At 39.0% G+C, this 19512-nt stretch overlaps 3 protein-coding genes across 5 annotated transcripts; 2 read left to right on the top strand and 1 right to left on the bottom strand.

The window, feature by feature from the left end:
- Window positions 1–768: 768 nt before the first annotated feature.
- On the top strand, window positions 769–5968 carry kyat1 (kynurenine aminotransferase 1). The gene is made up of 13 exons (XM_008423649.2): window positions 769–1011; window positions 1102–1160; window positions 2033–2180; window positions 2338–2487; window positions 3360–3446; window positions 3545–3667; window positions 3779–3899; window positions 3971–4047; window positions 4122–4211; window positions 4714–4900; window positions 5005–5081; window positions 5171–5257; window positions 5365–5968. The coding sequence occupies exons 1-13, from the start codon at window positions 943–945 to the stop codon at window positions 5422–5424; spliced, it is 1335 nt and encodes a 444-aa protein (XP_008421871.1). The 5' UTR covers window positions 769–942; the 3' UTR covers window positions 5425–5968.
- A 320-nt stretch (window positions 5969–6288) lies between these two features.
- On the top strand, window positions 6289–10611 carry spout1 (SPOUT domain containing methyltransferase 1). Its single transcript, XM_008423653.2, has 12 exons — window positions 6289–6381; window positions 6461–6500; window positions 7260–7373; window positions 7450–7609; window positions 7693–7782; window positions 7863–7912; window positions 8659–8789; window positions 8870–8942; window positions 9045–9146; window positions 9255–9357; window positions 9504–9651; window positions 9756–10611. Exons 1-12 carry the CDS (start codon window positions 6334–6336, stop codon window positions 9831–9833), a joined length of 1137 nt encoding a protein of 378 aa, XP_008421875.1. The 5' UTR covers window positions 6289–6333; the 3' UTR covers window positions 9834–10611.
- On the bottom strand, window positions 10201–18013 carry st6galnac6 (ST6 (alpha-N-acetyl-neuraminyl-2,3-beta-galactosyl-1,3)-N-acetylgalactosaminide alpha-2,6-sialyltransferase 6). Of its 3 annotated transcripts, none has more exons than XM_008423651.1 (6): window positions 17908–18013; window positions 17475–17550; window positions 15111–15305; window positions 13969–14381; window positions 13763–13870; window positions 10201–12779 (listed from the first exon to the last, which is right to left on the bottom strand). In XM_008423651.1, the coding sequence occupies exons 2-6, from the start codon at window positions 17496–17498 to the stop codon at window positions 12593–12595; spliced, it is 927 nt and encodes a 308-aa protein (XP_008421873.1). In that variant the 5' UTR covers window positions 17499–17550; window positions 17908–18013; the 3' UTR covers window positions 10201–12592. The 3 variants fall into 3 exon arrangements, with proteins under 3 accessions (XP_008421873.1, XP_017163384.1, XP_008421874.1); XM_017307895.1 differs by having other exon boundaries at window positions 17389–17550; window positions 17908–17931; XM_008423652.2 differs by lacking the exon at window positions 17908–18013 and adding an exon at window positions 17803–17885.
- Between the last annotated feature and the right edge of the window lie 1499 nt (window positions 18014–19512).

Genomic DNA, 19512 nt, shown 5'->3' on the forward strand with positions numbered 1-19512 from the left:
ATTAAATAAGTGAGACTTTGACAAATTATTTTCAAAATGCCCACAAAATTACCACAAATTAATAACTTGACGTGGCATTTATTTAAATGTTTCCTTAATTCCTTTGTTGTTTCTGTTTGTGGCTTTTTTGTTTTTGTTTGTTTTTGATTTTTGTTTTGTCAGCCTGCTGTAGAACAATCTGCCATTACTTACATGTAAGATTTTTTATTTTAGATTATGAAATAATACATTCAGAACTCTGGAAATTTAAGTCTTGAAAAGTTTAGGATTTTTATGTGGAAGATATATAGGAGACCTATGCTAAACTTGTCATAGCCAGCTGTTAGTGGTGTCACCATCTCATCTCTGTTGTTGTGTAGCTGAAAAAAGTAAAAAAAGAAGAAAAAAAATGCTCACTGCACCTTTTATTACTTAATCTGGGAACTACTGTTGAACTTCTGGAGATTATTGTGCAAAGAATGATCCTCCATAAAATCAAAAAAAAAATTATAGACAACCTTGACCATCTTTATGAGACAGTCATACAACAACAACGCGCCTTCAGATGAAGACTTTACATCTAAATAAAAGATAAATGTGAGTTATAAGTGCACTTCATTTCCCTTGAGGTCAATAAAGTATTTTTTTTTATCTGAATATTTAATATTTTTTGTCTATTTTGGGGGGCCGTGTCTGAACTCAAGCCTAGCTTTCACGTTTTAATTAAACTGATTTTTTTTTTAACAATAACCCAATGTTGAACCTGGCTGCGCGCGCCTTTCGGTGGGCGGTGCCGATGTTTGTCTCCGCCCACAAAGGAAGCGAAAATAAAAACAAGAAGATCGAATCAAAGTTGACGATGCAGCTGTATTCCTGTCAGCACCGGAGTGTCTGAGAAAGTTTGAATCTTCGGTTCAGTGACAGCTTCATGTCGATGCTGTCTGGAATAATGTGCAGCCATTCATGGGAATAATCCGGATTTTGGCTCCTTATTTGACTCTCCTGCGTCCTAATTTAGTTCAGAATCACAAGGTGAGCATTTGTTTACTTATCAAAGGAAGCAATTACGATCTGTTTATGCATATTTCTATGTGGAGGATTTAAAATATGCCTTTATTTCAGCTAATCATGGCCAGACGACTTTATGCGAACAGAACAATCGGTGTGGACAAAAACGTTTGGTGAGTAATTACTCATAATTGATATCAAACTACTGCATGCATGAAAGAAGAGTAGCAAAATTATTAAAAGAACACAAATTTATCGAGTGGTGCAAACGATACCGTTTTGCCTGATCATGTCAATACTTGTGGACGACCAAGTGAGTCTTATGCGACCTGAAACTCATAATAAATCACCTTGCATCTTTCAATTCAGCTCTAATTTATTCACTCCAAAGTGAAATTATAGGTTAATATGTCAAATATAAACGAACTGGGATTTTAGTAAACAGATGTTCATGGGCTAATATTTGTAAAAACTGTGCAAATAGTATTATACTTCAGAACAATATTAGAGTTCAGAAACTTTTTTTAAACTATGATGAATTAAAAGAGCCATCTGATTGGCGGAGCAGAGGGCGGAACACTGAAAAGGTCAAAGTCCCGTGAATGTACAACCTCGAAGATGTTAATGAGAAAAATCTTTATCTTATATAAATGTCAGGACAGCAACTGCAGCAGGAAGAAATGTGTTTCTAGTGTAATTCTGATCTCAGATTGTTTTTAAAACCAAAGCTCAGTTGAATTTGGGGTATAAGTGTTTAGTGTTGACTAATGGTAATCATACAGTGCTATATACTTGGACAATTACTTGTTGTTTCACCTCTTTTTTTTAAATCCTTTTTTAAATGTATTTATTTATAATTTCTCAGAATTAAACAATCAAGACAGACAACATGTAAAAACGACAGAGACTCAAAACTGATATGGCTGTAAATAATGAACAGGTCTTCTACTTATTACACTGTAAAACGTCATAATCTGTAAAAAAAAAAAAAAAAAAAAAGAAAGGAAAAAAAAAGAACACTGTCTGACCTGTTTTGCACCAACAGGGTTGAATTCACACAGCTGGCTGCAGATTACAAAGCTGTGAACCTCGGACAGGGATTTCCTGACTTCTCGCCTCCGCAGTTTGTTCAGGATGCTTTCTGCAAGGCTGTGAGCGGAGGACCTCAGATGCACCAGTACACCAGAGCTTTTGTAAGTCGAAATATTAGCTCAGGTTGATGTCTGTCAATCTGTAGAGGCTGAAAAACAAACATGCTTATAATTTGGCAGTTGTCTGGAAATGTTCAGCCGTTAATCACACGTTAAAAAGGGGAATTGATTTTCATTTGTTTCACTTTCTGTCGCCCAGGGCCATCCTCGTCTGGTAAAAAGTCTCGCTAAATTCTTCAGCCGGGTCGTTGGGCATGAGATCGACCCCTTTGAAGACGTCTTGGTCACAGTTGGAGCTTATCAGGCTCTTTTCTGTGCATTTCAGGCTCTGATTGATGATGGAGATGAAGTATGCCCCTTTTTGTGGCTCTTACATTTTCTGTATGTTTGAATGACTCAACAGTTAGGTTACTGTCAGGTTTATATGCACAGCACTCTGAAAATGTATCTGTATCCAGAACATTGGTTTCAAAATGTATTTTATGCAAAATAATGTACTTTTTTTACTCTGTTGACCCCAGTTGCCTTCTGAAGTTCCATAATTAGCAGAGTTCACCTGCATAGAATTGAATTTTAGTAAAAATCTAGCCGTTTTGTGAAGGCCTCCGAGGTTTGCCAGAGACAATAGCACATCATAAACACTAGATGAAGATTATTGTGAGATTTAAAGCAGGGTAGGACGTAAAAAAAAATCCAAAAGAGGAGCAGGTTAAAAAAAACAAGGTTTTCCAAAATAAACCGATAGGTCCTATGGTGGTCCTTTTTTTGGTTATGTAGAGAAAATCCATGTGGAAAAAGGTTCTCCTGCCTGATGAGACCAAAACTAAACTTTGTTGTCTTGAGGAAACTAACACTGCATCCTCAATACACAATTGTTTTAAACTGTTGTGTGTGTTTTCAGCTAATTGCAGGTTTTTCTTTTCATAGTAATGCTTTTGTTCAGTAGGATCACATAAAGTTAATCTTACGACAACCCTAAACATACCACCATAACCACAAGATGAAAGCACATCATTTTGTCAGAATGGTCTAGTCAAAGTCCACACATAAATCTGATTAATCTTTGGGAAGACTAGAAAATTATTTTTAGCTGTCAGACTTTTTAAAAACGACAGATTACAAGTATAAGGAGTATTACTACTTGTGCTAGGTGTTGTGTATTTAAATATCTGTAGGAAGGTTTTTGCTATAAACCAGAACTGAGAGGATTTTATCCTTCAGGTGATAATTGTGGAGCCGTTCTTCGACTGCTACCAGCCGATGGTTCTGATGGCGGGAGGGACCGCGGTGTATGTGCCGCTGAGACCGGTAAACGGTTAAATCTGAAAGGATCTGATGTCTCTGAGCTCCTCTGGACGCTCTCGTTCGACATGCGAGAGACGTTTTGTTTTTGTCACTAACCGCAGAAAGGGGGCAGCACCGTCCTGTCAAGTGGAGACTGGGTTCTGTCTGCTGAGGAGCTCGCCAGCAAAATCACTCCCCGCACAAAAGCCATCGTTATCAACACTCCCAACAACCCTCTAGGCAAGGTGGGACTTATGATGCCCACTCTGCTAGGAAAACCCGAGCTCTTGGCGAGCATTCCTTTCAAAACGAAGGTGAGAAAAAATAAACGTAATAAGCGAGTTCTGGGCTTACAGGTTTACAAGGTTGAGGAGCTCCAGATGATCGCCGACTTGTGCATCAAACACGACCTGCTGTGCTTCAGCGACGAGGTGTACGAGTGGCTCACTTACGACGGAGCCAAACACGTAAAGATAGGTGAGACACTAGCACAGCTTCGACACGACCTCACCAAACACACGTTCATCAGCCGCTTGTGTTTCTGACAGCCAGCCTCCCTGGGATGTGGGAACGAACCATAACAGTGGGCAGTGCTGGCAAAACCTTTAGTGCTACTGGCTGGAAGGTAATGCACATTAAAATCTAATACGGCGTTTCTGCTATTTATTGTTTTGTGATTAATACCACCTCTGGTTTTAGGTTGGCTGGGCTATAAGTTCAGGAAAACTCATCAAGCACATGAAAATCATCCATCAGAACTCGGTGTATCACTGTGCAACAGCAGCTCAGGTAACTCCACCAACAAACATCGATCCATATGATGACATACAGCAGCTTACTTTTTTCTTCAAAGCAATAATGTTGAGTTTTAGTAATTGAGGCCCTGGCCCTGCATGATTATAGGGGCTCCCCTGGTTCAACACTCCCACTTTGAATAAATTAATCTTCTATTAGGCAACTACAGAACATAATATGTTTGCAAAATAATTTATCCCTCTAATTAGCCTGTGTTGGAGCACAGACATCGGCCCATAAGTACCTGAATTGGACAGCACTGACTTCAAAGTTTCCCTGTGAAGGAGTTAGCTGTACCTTGGTCGCAGCATGTCTTAGGAACGTGGATGGAAGTTGGATGAAGTTTAATTATCTTTTGAGAGATGCCCGTGTCCTTTTTAATCAGAAACGTCTTGAAAGTTCCTTAAAAAAAAAACGTTTTCAACACAATTTTTCTGGCATTATTCGTGTCTCTTGCGCTTTTCCTAAATTCTCAACTCATCCCGTTGTCACTCAGGAAGCTGTGTCCCACGGATTTGACCGCGAGTACGAGCTGTTCGGGACTCCGGAGAGCTACTTCCAGCAGCTGCCTGCGACGCTGCACCGAAAGAGGCAGAAGCTGGCCTCGTGTCTGCGTAGTGTGGGCCTGCAGCCAGTCATGCCAGAGGGAGGATACTTCATGATCACAGACATCTCCTCCGTCAGTAAGTGACGAGCAAACGTCTAAGCTGGACACTTTGCATCCGGCGGGTGTTTATTTGGGCTTCCTAATGAATGTTTACCAGAGTCTTTTCTTCCTTTTGAACAGATGTGGATCTAAACGATGAGAGTACCAAGAATGAAAGCTACGATTTTAGATTTGTCAAATGGTTGATTAAGGAAAAGGTAAAGTCTATTAGATATTATTTAAAAGATACATATGTTTGTTTGTTTTTTTTTAGTACTTTTTTTCTTTTTTTTTTTTTTTTATCAAGGGCTTAGCGACAATCCCAGTCTCTGCTTTCTTCAGTCCAGAACACAGCAAAGAGTTTGACAAATACATCCGCTTCTGTTTCGTCAAGGTGAATGCAGCCACTTTGATCAAAACCGATGCTCTTTTCTTTTTCACTTGTCAATTCTCTCAATCAGAAACTTCTTTTTTGTTGTTGTTTGTGTTTCTTTTAAACAGGAAGACTCCACACTGGAAGCAGCAGAGGAGATCTTAAGAAAGTGGAGTCAAAAAGAATGAAATTTACCGTCCATCGTCCATATTTTCTAGAGCAACCTATTCGGCCTCCTCAGGCAAACTGTTCAGAAATCATGTTTACGTTTGTCCTCAAAGTTTTTCAGACTACTCTGAAAGTCTAATAAAGCATTCAGTAAACAGTTGGTCCGTGTTCACATCATGCTTGTGATGATTAGCTGCTTCACTCATTGTTTTTTGACAGCTACTTGTGTGGAGATTCTAGTTATTTTTGTCGCTGATCTTTTTGTATTTTTTTTTAGAGGATGTTGAATACTAGAGTTTCAGATTGTTACATACTGGCACAATAACAATTGTTGTTACAATTGTAACAATTGTTATAGATATTTAATTTTATGAACGCATGTTCTATTTAGCATCCTTAGTTTTTGAAAATGTATCAGCTTAGACAAGTGCTCCCCCCCCACCCCCCCAAAAAAAACGGAAAAAGAATGTGTGCATTGCAAACTGTATGTAAAGAACACATTCCAATTGTGTTCTTGAAATGTTAAATAATTATTCCCCCTTAAAGATGTTAAAACCACTGTTACGGACGACTCCGTGTCTTTGTCTGTTTTATCTGCTTACACGCACACTGCTGCACACTCGACTAACCCTAAACAAGACGGACTAAGCTGGTCAACCAATCTCAATAGAAAAACAGCCAATTTGCTAAATGAACTACATTTTCTTTATTCGGTCGCGGTTTAACTAAACTGATTCGACATCATTGAATTTAATTCTTGAGTGACGTTCTGGTCGACACTCCACACCAGTCGGTGGTGGTAATGCACCAATTTCGTTGTTTGCCAGCCACCAAAAAAAATCAAAGAAGAAGAATTAATTCGCCTTCTATTTTTTTTTATGCAGAAGTCAACCCGGAAGTAAATAAACCCACGTGTCGGTGTTGAAAAAATGTCGACCTATAGTGCAGAGAAAAGACCTAAACCTGCGTCCTCTCAGGTACTGATAATATAATTAACACGTTAGTGTGTGTCATTGATATTGTCATCTGTTTTAATGTATTCCTAATTTATTTCAGTTCGGGGACCAGATTCCCTGGAAGAAAAGGAAAGCAGAATGTGAGTAGAAGCTAACTGTGCTAGCAACTGCATGTTCACTAGGTTTCACTAGTGGCAGGCTAAAACATTGGTTTGGTATCATCTGGAGTACTCTAGCCGTGATGATACGCATCGCTACGTTTTATTATACAAGACTTAAGACGCTCAAGTCACTTGAAGTAGCGCCATCAAGCGCCACAACTTTGAAGTCATTGTACATTGAAATGGATAACAGCAGATTATGAGTTCAAAGCTATTTGAGGTAATTCATATCTAAATAATAGGATCCATTCTATACACAAATGAGTGAAACGATATATAAAGTGCATAATGTTAAACTTATGGTTGATTTGTAGCTTAGCATTTGTTTGACGAGTGCTTATAGTTTTGATATTATAAAGTATATGATAAACGGATTAAGGAACTGCCAGATTTATTAGACAGTTTCCATGTACATTTTCGTCTTAACATTTAGCCTGGTGTAGCTTTCAGGTGAGGTTGTTCGCTCTAGAGGAGTGCCACAAGGTACTCGGTTTTCCCACCGTTCCCTTTTATTCTGTACACCTCAGAATTCTAGTAGAAGTCAAAGTCCTGTCTTTGTCTTACTAGAGAATAAAACGTCTTCTGTCATATGTTGGTGTAGGATCTTATAAGATAACGACATGAAGCTCAATTTTAGCACATAAACCTGTCAAAATATATTTCATTGAAATAAATTATCTTAAAAAGTGATCTGTGTATAACTCCAAGATAACTGTTAACTGTTTTTGTCCCTAACAGTAAAGGAGAAACAGAAGCAGTGGAAAAAGGCTAAAGTCATCAAACAGTTGGAGAAGCAGAAACGGCAAGAGGCTGCAGAAAGAGCGGAGCAGGAGGAAAGCCAGAGTAATAAAGGTAATAGTTGTCATTTGCTGATTGTCAGTTATTATCGGCCCAGGTAGCCATAAATGGACGGGGATGTGTTTTTCAGGTCGAGCTTACACGGTGAGCGTGGCCCTTCCGGGCTCCGTCCTGGACAACGCTCAGTCCCCTGAGCTCCGGACGTACCTGGCGGGACAGATCGCCCGAGCCTGCGTCGTGTTCAACGTCGACGAGATTGTCGTGTTCGACGAGCAGGGGGACGATGTCAAGTAAGTGCTTCGGGAGGGAAAAAAATTGAGTGTAAATACTATTTACATTGTCAGAATGCAAAGTGATGCTGGTTTTGCTCCAGGAGTGTCGAAGGAGAATTCAAAGGTGTTGGGAAGAGGGGCCACGCGTGTATTCAGCTTGCCAGAATACTTCAGTACATGGAGTGTCCGCAGTAAGTATGGAAACGGTCAGATCAGTGACTATTGCTGTTTGCTCCTCGATTTGTCACGCACGGCTTCTGTTCTCCGCCAGGTATTTGCGCAAGTGGTTCTTCCCGGTGCACAAAGACTTACAGTATGCAGGTAATTTTAAAACCATCATCATTTTCAAGTGATTTATTTTGAATTTACCATATGTGAAGGTCTGAGATTGTTGGTGTCTTGTAGACAGATATGAGATGGCCAACCCAAACAGCACAATAGCAGACTGTTTCTGTTAAACATAGACTTATGCCAACAATAAAATCTACTTGTATAGCACAAAGCTTCCTCTTGATGTGGATCAACTAAACACACCGGCGCTCTGATCTAGTTTTTGGTTTTTTTTATAAGCCTTCAGCTTTCTCACGGTTTAAAAACATCTGAAGATCTGTTTAAATGTTTAAATTCCATACATTTTCAAAATTACTCATTTGCCAGTCTGTTTGGGGAATTTTAAAGTATAAATACAAACATTTGGTTAATTTACTGCAGATATTTCTATTAATGACCCTTTATTTAGGATGCCTGCGCATTTCTAAACGGATAGCAAGCCAAAGGACAAATACATGAATAGGAAGGAGAGATTCATAAGTGAATAGATGAAGAAAAAACAGGAAGACGCAAGCAGAGCTACTTGCTAGGATAAATGGATGAAAGGAGAGACGTGTGTGAAGGTAGATGGATTCATAAATGCATGGATGGTTGTTTAGGCTTGTAGAACTACGAGGAAGGAAGGTGCAGTTAGATTATCTGTCAGAGGGTTTTTCTGTTTAAACCTCTAACACCAGTAGTGACAAAAACTGCAAAAACAACATTGTTTCAGGTCAGCCTATGCTATTTTCCACTAGGTTTGCTTAATCCTCTGGACAGTCCTCATCACATGAGGATAGACGAAGAGTCAGAGTACCGAGAAGGAAGAGTCCTCAACAAGCCACCCAAACAAGGAAAGGGTTCGTTGGTGAACTGTGGGATGAGGAAGGTGACTTTGACACAACTGTTGGTCTGAATTTGATGAGCGAGAGATTAAACAGTTCTGACATCATAAAATGTCGTCTCCAGGACGTGCGGATTGATAAACAACTTCAGCCGGATCTGCGAGTTACAGTGAAACTCAGTAAGACACAGAATCAAGGTAGGTTTTCACTGTTGGAGTATAATGTACTTTATTCATCCATTGCAGTGTAACACAAGTAGAGCATCAGTTCAGTGTTTGTCCCTGTGTGTGCGCGCGCAGAAAGCAGCAGACTTTATAAAGGTGTCGTCGTGGCGCCTCATGTTCCCCGAACAGAAGGTGGTTTCTACTGGGGGTACACGGTCCGCCTGGCATCCTGCCTGAGTACGTGTCTCTTTTTTTTGTTTGTTTATTTTTTTTAAATCCTGTAATTTAAAACGTGTAGAAAAATTCTCACTGCTGGCTGTTTTTTTTTGTTTTTTGCTGATGCAGGTTCAGTTTTCACTGAGAGTCCTTTTAAAGAAGGGTATGACCTGACAGTTGGCACCTCAGAGAGAGGCAGCAGTGTGGACCAAGCCACTCTGTCACCATTCAAGTAGGTACAAAGCTCATTGAATGATTAGGTCGGTCGGCCATGTGCTTTAAAATCAGCATGCTTGCATGCAAATTTAGGCGTCAAGCGTCTGCAGTATTTAGTGTTAATATGCTGCCAATTAGTGACATTTTCTCCCTACTCTTTAGGCACCTTTTGGTGGTTTTTGGAGGTCTTCAGGGTTTGGAAGCCAGCCTGGACGCAGACCAAAACCTGGATGTGACCGAACCCAGCGACTTGTTTGATCTCTACCTCAACACATGTCCCGATCAGGGCAGCAGAACCATTAGAACAGAGGTAAAAATGCGAAAATAGACGGATAAAGAGAAGCCAACAGTACTGTAAACATGACAAAGTTTCCACTTTTGCTCAGTGTTGAAATTGAATCTTTCCGTTAACAGGAAGCTATTCTAATCTCCATGGCGGCACTGAGACAGAAGATCACAGCTGCTTTTCCAGATGATTCCAGCAGCTCATGAAACATACAGTAAACATATCTTTGTGTCAAATATCAGAGAATTCCCTTCTGTAAATAGTTTTTTTTTTTTGCCTCTGCTATGCAGTGGAAACTGAACATGGTTTGTGTGTTGCCTGTCTTAACATTGCTTTGATGAACAGTTCTGAAACAAAACACATTGAAGTTTTAAATTATTTGAGCAAGAACCCAAGATATATCTGCGCCGCGAAAAAATCAATTCTAAATTGAGCTTCAGTGCCTGGCACAAGAATCTCCTTGAATGAATCTCATGTTTTCAGGCTGCAGTTTAACAGTCATTGTGCACTCATTCAGTGTTTTATCTAGATGGTAGACATGCATTTTAAAAAGAAAATTTGAGGTGAAGTTAATACAGTCAGCAGCAAATTCTTCCTTTATTATGGATATAATCTTTGTGCGAACATAATTTACAGTAGTATGAAGTGCTGCTCTTTCCCAGTCACATAAAAATGAAAGACAAAAAGAAAAGATATCTGCCTTCTCTGTCCTGAAAGTTGTTAAAAACAATTATTTCTGTCTTACATCACCATAATTTTAATATTTAATTGGATTTTGATACTCGATACCCGATAAAAATCACACCTTTCATGACCAGCAAATGACTTTCAGCAAAACATGACTGGATTTGAAGAACTAAAGCACAAGGATGATCATCAGCTACTCCTAAAAGGCAATATGGTTAGAAAATGCATTCCTCCAACTAAAGCTCCCTTCTAGTTTGTTGAACTGAATAAAGCACTGAAATAAACCTTTATGGAATACATTCGAGTTGCATGCATTAAAATTTTGGCCAGTTTCAAATGTCAATGGATGCGTTAGTTCCCCACTTCGTGGCAAAAATATTTAACTGAAGTTAGTTAGGTCTGGGTTGTTGTAAAATTACAATGCTGTCCAGTTGAACATGCTCCTGCTCTAAACCACAGTGCTCAGGCTGCTGTGTTGTCTCATAAGGCTCCGCTATGATTGGCCTGACGGCTGAATTGGACATCTGTCTTTGGCAGCTATTTTTTAGAATATGATCTCTTTACAACAGTGGTGAAAACTACTTAAATTGTCATAAGCCACTTGATAATTTTGGGATTAAAGGAACTTGCTGATATAATCCTCCAACATGGAAAACATTTAAATACATAAAAATATAGAGATGTGTACAACCTTTTAAATTAGTTCTTTTCTATGTACAAAATTTCAGTCAGCACTACGTGACACACAGATGCAGTGAGGAAGTTTACACACACATTCATTGGAATGAGCACATTATTCTTGGGTTTTAAATGAAGTTACCCTTTTTTTTCCAGGGTGGAATGATTATTACAACACATAACCTGATTTATTTATTTTTTTATCAAAAAAAAAAATTAGAACATGTGTTTTTCCTAGAGACAGACTATTAAATACAAATCTTCCAAACTATTAAGTAAGTGATCATGATTGGCTGTAATAGTTTCAAACATTCAAGCATTGACATGTTAATTACTGGGCAGCCCTATACTGGTAACAATGGGGCAGTCCAATTAAGTCGGTCCAAAAAAGAATTGACACCTAAAGAAGCCAAATGTTTTCTGGAGAAAGGTTTTACGGGCAGATGAGACAATGAGTGAGTCAAGGCAAAGCAAGGCTCATGATGTGGCGTTGTTTTGCTGCCAACACACAAAGTGGAAGGAATATTTAATAATTAATTTTCCTGGATTTTACCAATCAATAAATGGTAAAAATTTATTGAACCTAAATTATAATAGCTAACTTGCTAACATCAACCTTCTGAAAGAGTCTTCCCAAAGCTGTGACCTCGGTAGTATTGAAAATGTGCAAACTTTATTTAAATCTGTTGGGTTCCTGCTAGGGATGCACAGATTTATCGGTGCCGATTTCCTCAATTTTGGGAAATCTGTGATCGGCCAACTTTTACATGTGAAGCTGATCTTATCCACCGGTTTTATCTACCTCGGCAAGTATTTAAAACAACCGTTATCTTCTTCTGCTCTGCTGCGAGAGAGATTTGACTAGCAGACCGGCCCACCAGATAAGATCTATATGTTTGCAGTTAACGATAGTCATCTCACTGTTGGCAACTCGTCAACTTTCTTGCTACATTTAGCAACATTTTACACAAAAAAAATTGGTATCGGCCAAAATCGGAATCGGCAGGTCAGGATTTTTAATAGGTCGGTAATCGGCCAGAAAATTGCAATCAATGCACACCTAGTTCCTGCACAGAGCTGCCTTTTTAAGCAAATTATAGCAGTTCTGCATAAAGAGCGAATATCCAGGAAGCATTATGCTAGGATCTATTTAACAGTTACAAAACATACGTAATGACGTGGGAGCGTCAAGCAATTATTGCAGAGGGTGTATGTAAACATTTGAGCTTGTGTGTATAATTCTGACTCTGTGTGGCTGCACCCAGATTTTGCTTTCAGAAAACTCGGAAGGAGTTTGTCTTGAAATCCTTTCACCCTGAGAAAAAATATATGGTCCAAATTAAACCTCAAACTGATGACATTCACACCGCTGGTGTGTAAACTTCCTGACCACAACTGAGTGTGCTACAAAAGCCATACAAGTTTAGTACCTGAAATCAGAAACTGAAACATTTCCCCACATCTTCATCACCATTAACCGAAAATTTCCCGTATCTTCACCATCGTTGCTGGATAAAAGCATTTGTGACACCTCGTTATGAGATCACCGTGAACTTGAATCCGCCGTGCTCGTCTGCTTCTCGGCTGTACAGCTGCTGTCTCACCACTTGGGGCTGGTGAACGTGATGTTGTACAGCTTGGCCCAGCGGGCAAACACCTGTTTCTCTGTGATGAAACGATGGTGGTGTCCCCTGCGGTTGTTTTCATTCTGAAGGTACGTTGCACATTCGTCAGACTCCCTGGGTTTGTAGTAGTGGTAGGGCATCTTCTTGGACCCCGGCTTTCTTCTGGAAAGACGGCAACAACGGTACTATTTAGGTAAACGTTTGATAGGAAATGATTTGCTAATCAGCTTTGATTAGAAATTACCTGACAAACTGACCAGAAACTAAAATTCTGATGGTTTTTTTTGATGAGGTTTGTGAATTTGTTTTGATAGGGACAATGCGCGTTAACGGTTTTGCAAATACGCCAGAATTAGCAAGAAGGCTATTTTTCATCTGTTGAACCTGTAAGAGAAATTTGTCTCACTAAATACAGAAGTTATACAAGCGAGGTTAAAATGACTTACCTACACAAATTTTGTCAATACAATCAATACCAACAGTAACTACAAAACAAGTCTATTATATAAAAAAACATAGAAATTAAAACTAAATTAATATTATTTAAATAAAAGCTAATATAAGATGCTTATTATCACCTCTGGAACCTTTTTGCCTGTTTTGATCTGCAAATCTGTGTAATGCCGACTGCTCCCTCTCACACAGTGTGTCGTCACCTCTGCTTTTAATATAAATTAATGATTGAATATTTTAGACTTCAAATTAATGAATGACACAATGATCTAGCAACAAGATATCAGCAATTATTTATTTTCTATTTATATATATTTCCAAATATGAGGTGTGCAGAAATATCAGTGAGCAATAGTCTTTATTTTCAAGGAAATTAAGATTAAGTTTTAATCTATGTTGTTTGTAACATGATCTTACTAAATTTGTAGATTACCATTCATTTAGAGAAATACTGCTTTGTATTCTTAAGCTAGCTTTAAGAAAACCCCCCCACTATAGACAGCTAAAACTTTATGCAAAAAATAGAAAACATTTTTTAGCAATTTTTGTTCTTAAAGATATTAGCTAAACGTTGCATCGGCATGCCAGACCTTTACAAAAGCCGTGATCAGAAATCAGCTGGAAAAATCTCTGCCTGGTGAATCTTTTGTTATGAAAAGTTTATACATGATAAGTCTTCTCGTTATACTCACCCACAGTAATTTGGTGGAACCATCCCATATACTTTAATATTATCACATATCTCAATGGCTATGACCATTGTGAACCAGCCAGTGCTCAACCAAGAGTGGGACTTTTGTCTTTGCAGGAAGGAAAACAAAAGCAGTCAGTAAGTACGACAGTTCCTTAATGAGAGGCTTTGAGCAGAAGACGTGATCAACGTCCAAACCAGACTTACCTGTCCCGTCCGGTCTCTCTGCTGAACAGATTATCAAATTTTCGCATTTTGTTTGGTGAAATGCTGAAGAACGACAGGTTGCTGTAGGTCATCCCGATCCTCTGGATCAACCTGAACAAGGTTCCCTTAGCGTCCTTCCAGATCTTATTCGGGGGTCCCCAGAAGATGATTGTGGAGTTGTAGTCCGTGCGCCGCATGTACTCGTTGGGCCGCCGCATCACCCTGAAGACGCTGGAGTGGGCCACGACCCGAAGGGTGGTGCGGTTGCCGACGTCCGTCTCGTAGCCTGACGTGGGGGCGTCGTTCATGCGGATCACGCACTCCGTCCGGTCGATCTCGTCCCCCGCCCGGCTGCCGAGGACATGGCTGGAGCTCGTCACGAGTGCACAGTTGCGACAGTGCAGGTTCATACTCTGAAAGAGACGACGTAAAACTTTTACAGCAAATTTAACAGAGTTGACTAAGCCTCAACAACAGCAGTGAACTGAATTCATTTTTACGGCCTACGTCAAATGGGTGAGAAGAGCTTATATAACAAGGTTTGTGCACTTTTCTCACAGTAAAATTCAAGCATTTTCAAGGCAAGTTCTCAAACTTTTCCAGCACCTCACTTTAGAGAAAAAAATAGTAGAAATGAACTAAAAAAAAACATTATTAAGGACATTTTATGATGTCCTTAATAATAAATAATATCTTGTGATAGCATTCTAAATCCTACCGCAGGGACAAGGAAAATTAAAGTTTAACAACATTTTATGTTTTGAAATGTCTTACACACCTGACTAGTCTGAGAACGTTGTAAACAAAATCTAAATATTTTCTACAATTTCTGGGATTTAGCAAATAGCCATAATTTTGGTCATTCTCGCTGTCCAAAATTAAAGAAAAAGTAGATCTAATTTACCTTCAGACAGTGAAAAGAAGGTATTTTATCATCTTTAAATATCTGGTTTCAATTGTAAGAAAAAACACTTTTCAAATTTAGGTTTTTAATCAAACGTCAGGGTGGACTTTAGTACAAATCTGTGCCGTTTGAATAGAGCAATTTGAAGAACTTTTGTATGGAAATCGGGAAAACTAAACCTTTGTCGCATTCCACAAATCTATTGAAATCCCAGTTGATAACCTGTTGAGCAGCTTACCTTGTTACCGAAAACTGGCAGGTAGCCATCTCTACCAGCTAACTTCCTGAGGTCTGCAGTCTTGACGGCGTGACTGATGGCCACGTGAAAGGGGATGTAGACGCCATCACTGCTGTTGTTGGAGCCATAGAGGATGAGGAGTGTGGTCAGGATGAAGACGGCGAAGAAGATCACCATCCTGTGGCTCTGTTGACCCTGCAGCGTAAATAACAGTGAAATGACAAATACAATGCAGCAAATGTACTGTTCTCTCCTTTTTTAATTCACTTTGTACATTTTCACATTTTGTCACAAAAATCTGAAAAGTATGGCACACTAGTGGAAAAGAAAAGGTTTTGTAACACATTGTGTTTTAAAATGTAGATCAAAATTCTGTTTTGCCATCATCTGACCAAAGTGCCTTAATTTACAGTTTTTTGGTGGGTCTCCTATGTGTTTTGCACATAGTTATTTCTGTTATACGTCCGGAAAGATGCCACTGGATTCATTTTATGCAAAAATCCAATTGTAAATTTGGATACCAGTTTCAAACATGTTTGGTTATAAAACTCAAAAGGGATTTTTATCTTCTAATTTTTCCCACCACTTTCTGATACGCTATTTTATGGAAGGTTTTATAAATGCCTCGTTGGTAGCACTTTCTTTCTGAAAATATTGTAACTTGTTTTAGAGGTGGGATTACATACCTGTTCCTAGTAAAAGAAGCACACAAAGGCTTAGATTGTGGCCATGACTACGCAACCATATATGTGGTCCATAAACAGGAGTATTGGGTTTTTAACACCGTGTGGCCCTGGTTACTATCTAAAGCTTTATCTGGTTTCTCAAACACTCTCTGTGACCTTTAGCATGTTGGTCTGTACCATTCGAGTCAGGTGTATGCTTTCAGTGCATCAACACTTCATGCAACAGGCAAAATATAGTTTTATAGTAATTGAAACATAACAGCCAACAGGTATTTGATATCTGTAAAACATTTTTTCTTTTTGGCAATATTTTAACCCACTCGTAAAAAATTAAAAGAAGCGCATTAAGGAACGTGATCAGCAAGCAATAAATAGACAGCTTATTGCTTTCTTGCTGACTACTGCAAGCTGGCTGAACCAATTTTTTCCAACATGTAATTTCATGAATTGCTTTCAACAAAACGGTAAGGAGAACAGCAACTAGTTTACCTAGTAGGAATCTGTTTATGTTTGCTTTAAATTCTTCCATTTGGTTGGCTGGTTTCCAGTCACATTCTCCACCTGTATAATGACTAAATGTCATATTCTGACTGACCAATTGATCTCAAATAGTACATCTATGGCTTACCCGAAAAAGTCTTCTCATTGTGATTGCCAAGTAAAATTCCAAATTCTTCTCATTAGAGTTGACCGGAATGATGGACGCTCTTTCCATTAAACTCTGAGTTCCGATTTCTTTGATCTGGCTCTGGCATTTTATCTCTTCAGCTATTTCCCTGTTTGACTTAGAGCAGGTTTGGGGGGAGGAGTCATATCTGATGGGTTTATATTGATGTTTTCAGTAACTAAGATGCTGTCTGCATGTTCCCTTCCTTGCATGGAGTACTTCAGACATTTCCACACACTGTATGGTCCCTCCATTTTAGGCCTTCAAATATGTCTTTTTGTAACTGCTTTTTCTTTTAAAATTACTGTAAAACTGGTTGTCCTTTGGGACAGAAAAAAAGCTAAAACTGAATCTGTGGTAATGGTGCATTAAGGGTGGGGCTAAAAATTTTTTTTACCCCACCCTAAATCCTGCTAATTTGCTAAATCCTGCACAGAGGTTCTCCAGAAATTATTGTTAGTAGTTGACAATTCATCTCAACGAAATGTGCACATAGACATTTTTTGGAAGGATAAAACAAAATAAAATAGAAAGTGCCCATGACATGTTACTGCAAAGCTGACAAACTATGCCAAAAGCCAGTTTGTTTACTTTCACAGGAAATTATGGCAAGTTTCTTGTTTAATTACATGTGCCCTTACTGCTTGGCATACTAATAATAAATACTAATAAGTGTTTGTATGACAACGGGAAATTCACCACAAGACTAATGAATCCAACAGGCTTACCCTCATTGAAAACCTTCGGCATTTTAATTTAGTAACTATTGAGTGCAGTGATAATAAACCGCCCGATACTCAACTCAACGCGGAAACCTCTGGGTTATTTTTCACAAAGCATGAGAGCTGAGCTCATTAAGCATCATTTAGAAAGAGTTGCTGCTACAATTCACCAGCCTCTACCCAAATCTGTATATGACATTTACAGATTGTTACAGAATATTTCCGTCTCCAGGTCCTGGCGATAATGTCGAGAAAGGAGGTTTTAGGTGCCACACCCTCCGCTGGTTACCTTCCCACTGATCCTGAGCCCCATGTTTTCCGATCCGCACTGAAACGGGGCCCCCCGTCACGCTCTGTCATCGTACCTGCCAGCAACAGACACACGTCCATCAAATCACATTGAATTGCGGCACGTTTCGTGTAAAAGTGGGTCATCTGTTTGGACGTATAGCTGTATCACACGACTCTTAATTGTGAACCGCTTGATGTTTTTTTTTTTTGTTTTTTTTTTACATTACCCAGGGCTAACGGACCGGACATTCAATGTAAACATTTAGACAGTGAAACACCATCTTGCGCAGCCGCTCGTCGTCTGCCCTCCAAAAGGTTTCTTTTACCGTTCGTTTTCCAAATACTCGGCCCGTCAGTGGAGCTTAGATGACCACTAACTCCCCACGAGTGTGTAATGCTATTAACATGCACTAGCGTTAAACCGGGCTTACCTTGTCATAGCGGCATACCGTTTGATGTCTCCCTCCTCCTTCTTGGAACCCATTTTCCTGCGCCACGTGCTGACGTCATGACCGTCTTCCTCACTGCAGCACGCGGCAAAGCAACAAAACTTACCGGCTTTCGGAAGTGAAACGTTTTCTTTAAATATTATTTGAAATATATGAAAATTGTTCATTTGTTTTACTTTGTCATTTGCTGAACTGAAGCACGTAGTGTGCAAGGCAGAAGAAAAGGGCAGAAGCTAGTTTCATGCTCAGCAGTAAAGTGATATTGGATTTTATCTCTTGTTCGTGTGTTGGAATCGTTTCTCTTCTTTTGCCATGCTGTTCATTGCCCGCAAATGGTGCCACTTTTGCAAGGAAAACTAATTTGTGGTGAATACAGCCCAAAACTGCTTTTAGTGGAGGCAGTGTGAAAAGTGTGGGGCTTTATATCACTGACTGGAAAAACAAAAGTCGCCATCATTTCAGCATCCGTACATCATTAAAACTCAACACAAGCTGGGTGTGTTTGACATTAGATTTATTTAAAATTAAAAGTATCTCTCCGCCATTCAAATGTTCAAGTTTTTGCTTTGCAGAAAGATAATACCAACAGTTAATATACAATAAATAAGTCACTATCATTAAAATAATTCACATTCATTGTCTCTTTAAGTAAAATGCTTTTAATGAAAATATGAGAACAGTCTTTGGAATTGATCACAAAATAAACAATATGTGCCTGAGAGGGTAGCGATGTAAGATTTACTCATTTAACCTGGCAGCATAATGCATAAAGTAATCCTTCCAAAAGGAAAATTTTGAAGAAAAATAACAATCCTGTTTTCATGTATCTTTTGGAAATAATTAATTTTCACAACAGTGAACTAAGATGGTTCCCTTAGCGTAAAATTCAAAGCTGTGTTGTTTTTATTTTGCATACCATTCGGCGGTGAATGTAACACTGCATCTCTGTTTTTTGGGGGGGGTTGGGGGGGTTTGTCTTTTCAAAAAGAGGAAAAACATCACTGTCCAAACTGGTGTAATTATAATCAGGAAGTTTTTCATTCCAAACAGACAACCCATTGATTTACTCACTTGCTTGAAAAAAATGAACATATTTAAACAGTACCAGCTCTGTTACACACATTCAACACGTCAGGCATTATCTCAGGGTTCAGTAACATGCTGATGGGGACGTCAACAGCTTGCAAAGGCTGCAACCGGGTATTCAGCCCAATGTGGAAATATTGATGAACTGCAAAAATGGGTACAATGAGAGAGGAAAAAAAAAACTCAAATGCATGACAGTGCATAAAAGTTTGAAAAAACAATTTGGGCATTTATACTCAAGTTTTTGTGAAAAAAAAAAAAGAAAGCTTTTAATTGCACAACTCCGAAAGCCTTGCAGAAGCATCCATGCTCCATGAACTTGTTCACATTTTGCCATCTTACATTCATAAAGGGCAGTGTATTTTAGTAGAAGTGATAGATCAACACAAAGTAATGACTAAGTAAAAATGTAATGAAAAACATATGCGGTTTTCAGATTACACTTTTACTAATTAAAATCTGACAAGTGAAACTAGGATTTCTGCTCCAGCCTTTCCCTGC

Source organism: Poecilia reticulata, linkage group LG12 (genome assembly GCF_000633615.1).
Source record: "Poecilia reticulata strain Guanapo linkage group LG12, Guppy_female_1.0+MT, whole genome shotgun sequence".
Classification (NCBI taxonomy): Eukaryota; Metazoa; Chordata; class Actinopteri; order Cyprinodontiformes; family Poeciliidae; genus Poecilia; species Poecilia reticulata.

Excerpts from the sequence above, each read along its gene's own strand:
- kyat1 (XM_008423649.2), top strand. The coding sequence starts at position 943 with ATGGGAATAATCCGGATTTTGGCTCCTTATTTGACTCTCCTGCGTCCT. Across the intron at positions 1,161-2,032 it reads GGTGTGGACAAAAACGTTTG|GGTTGAATTCACACAGCTGG; the intron begins GTGAGTAATTAC and ends TTGCACCAACAG. Across the intron at positions 4,212-4,713 it reads ACTGTGCAACAGCAGCTCAG|GAAGCTGTGTCCCACGGATT; the intron begins GTAACTCCACCA and ends GTTGTCACTCAG.
- spout1 (XM_008423653.2), top strand. The coding sequence starts at position 6,334 with ATGTCGACCTATAGTGCAGAGAAAAGACCTAAACCTGCGTCCTCTCAG. Across the intron at positions 7,610-7,692 it reads GAGCAGGGGGACGATGTCAA|GAGTGTCGAAGGAGAATTCA; the intron begins GTAAGTGCTTCG and ends GTTTTGCTCCAG. Across the intron at positions 8,790-8,869 it reads TGAACTGTGGGATGAGGAAG|GACGTGCGGATTGATAAACA; the intron begins GTGACTTTGACA and ends TGTCGTCTCCAG.
- st6galnac6 (XM_008423651.1), bottom strand. The coding sequence starts at position 17,498 with ATGGGGCTCAGGATCAGTGGGAAG. Across the intron at positions 15,306-17,474 it reads GGCTCAGGATCAGTGGGAAG|GGTCAACAGAGCCACAGGAT; the intron begins GTAACCAGCGGA and ends TTTACGCTGCAG. Across the intron at positions 13,871-13,968 it reads AGAGAGACCGGACGGGACAG|ACAAAAGTCCCACTCTTGGT; the intron begins GTAAGTCTGGTT and ends CTTCCTGCAAAG.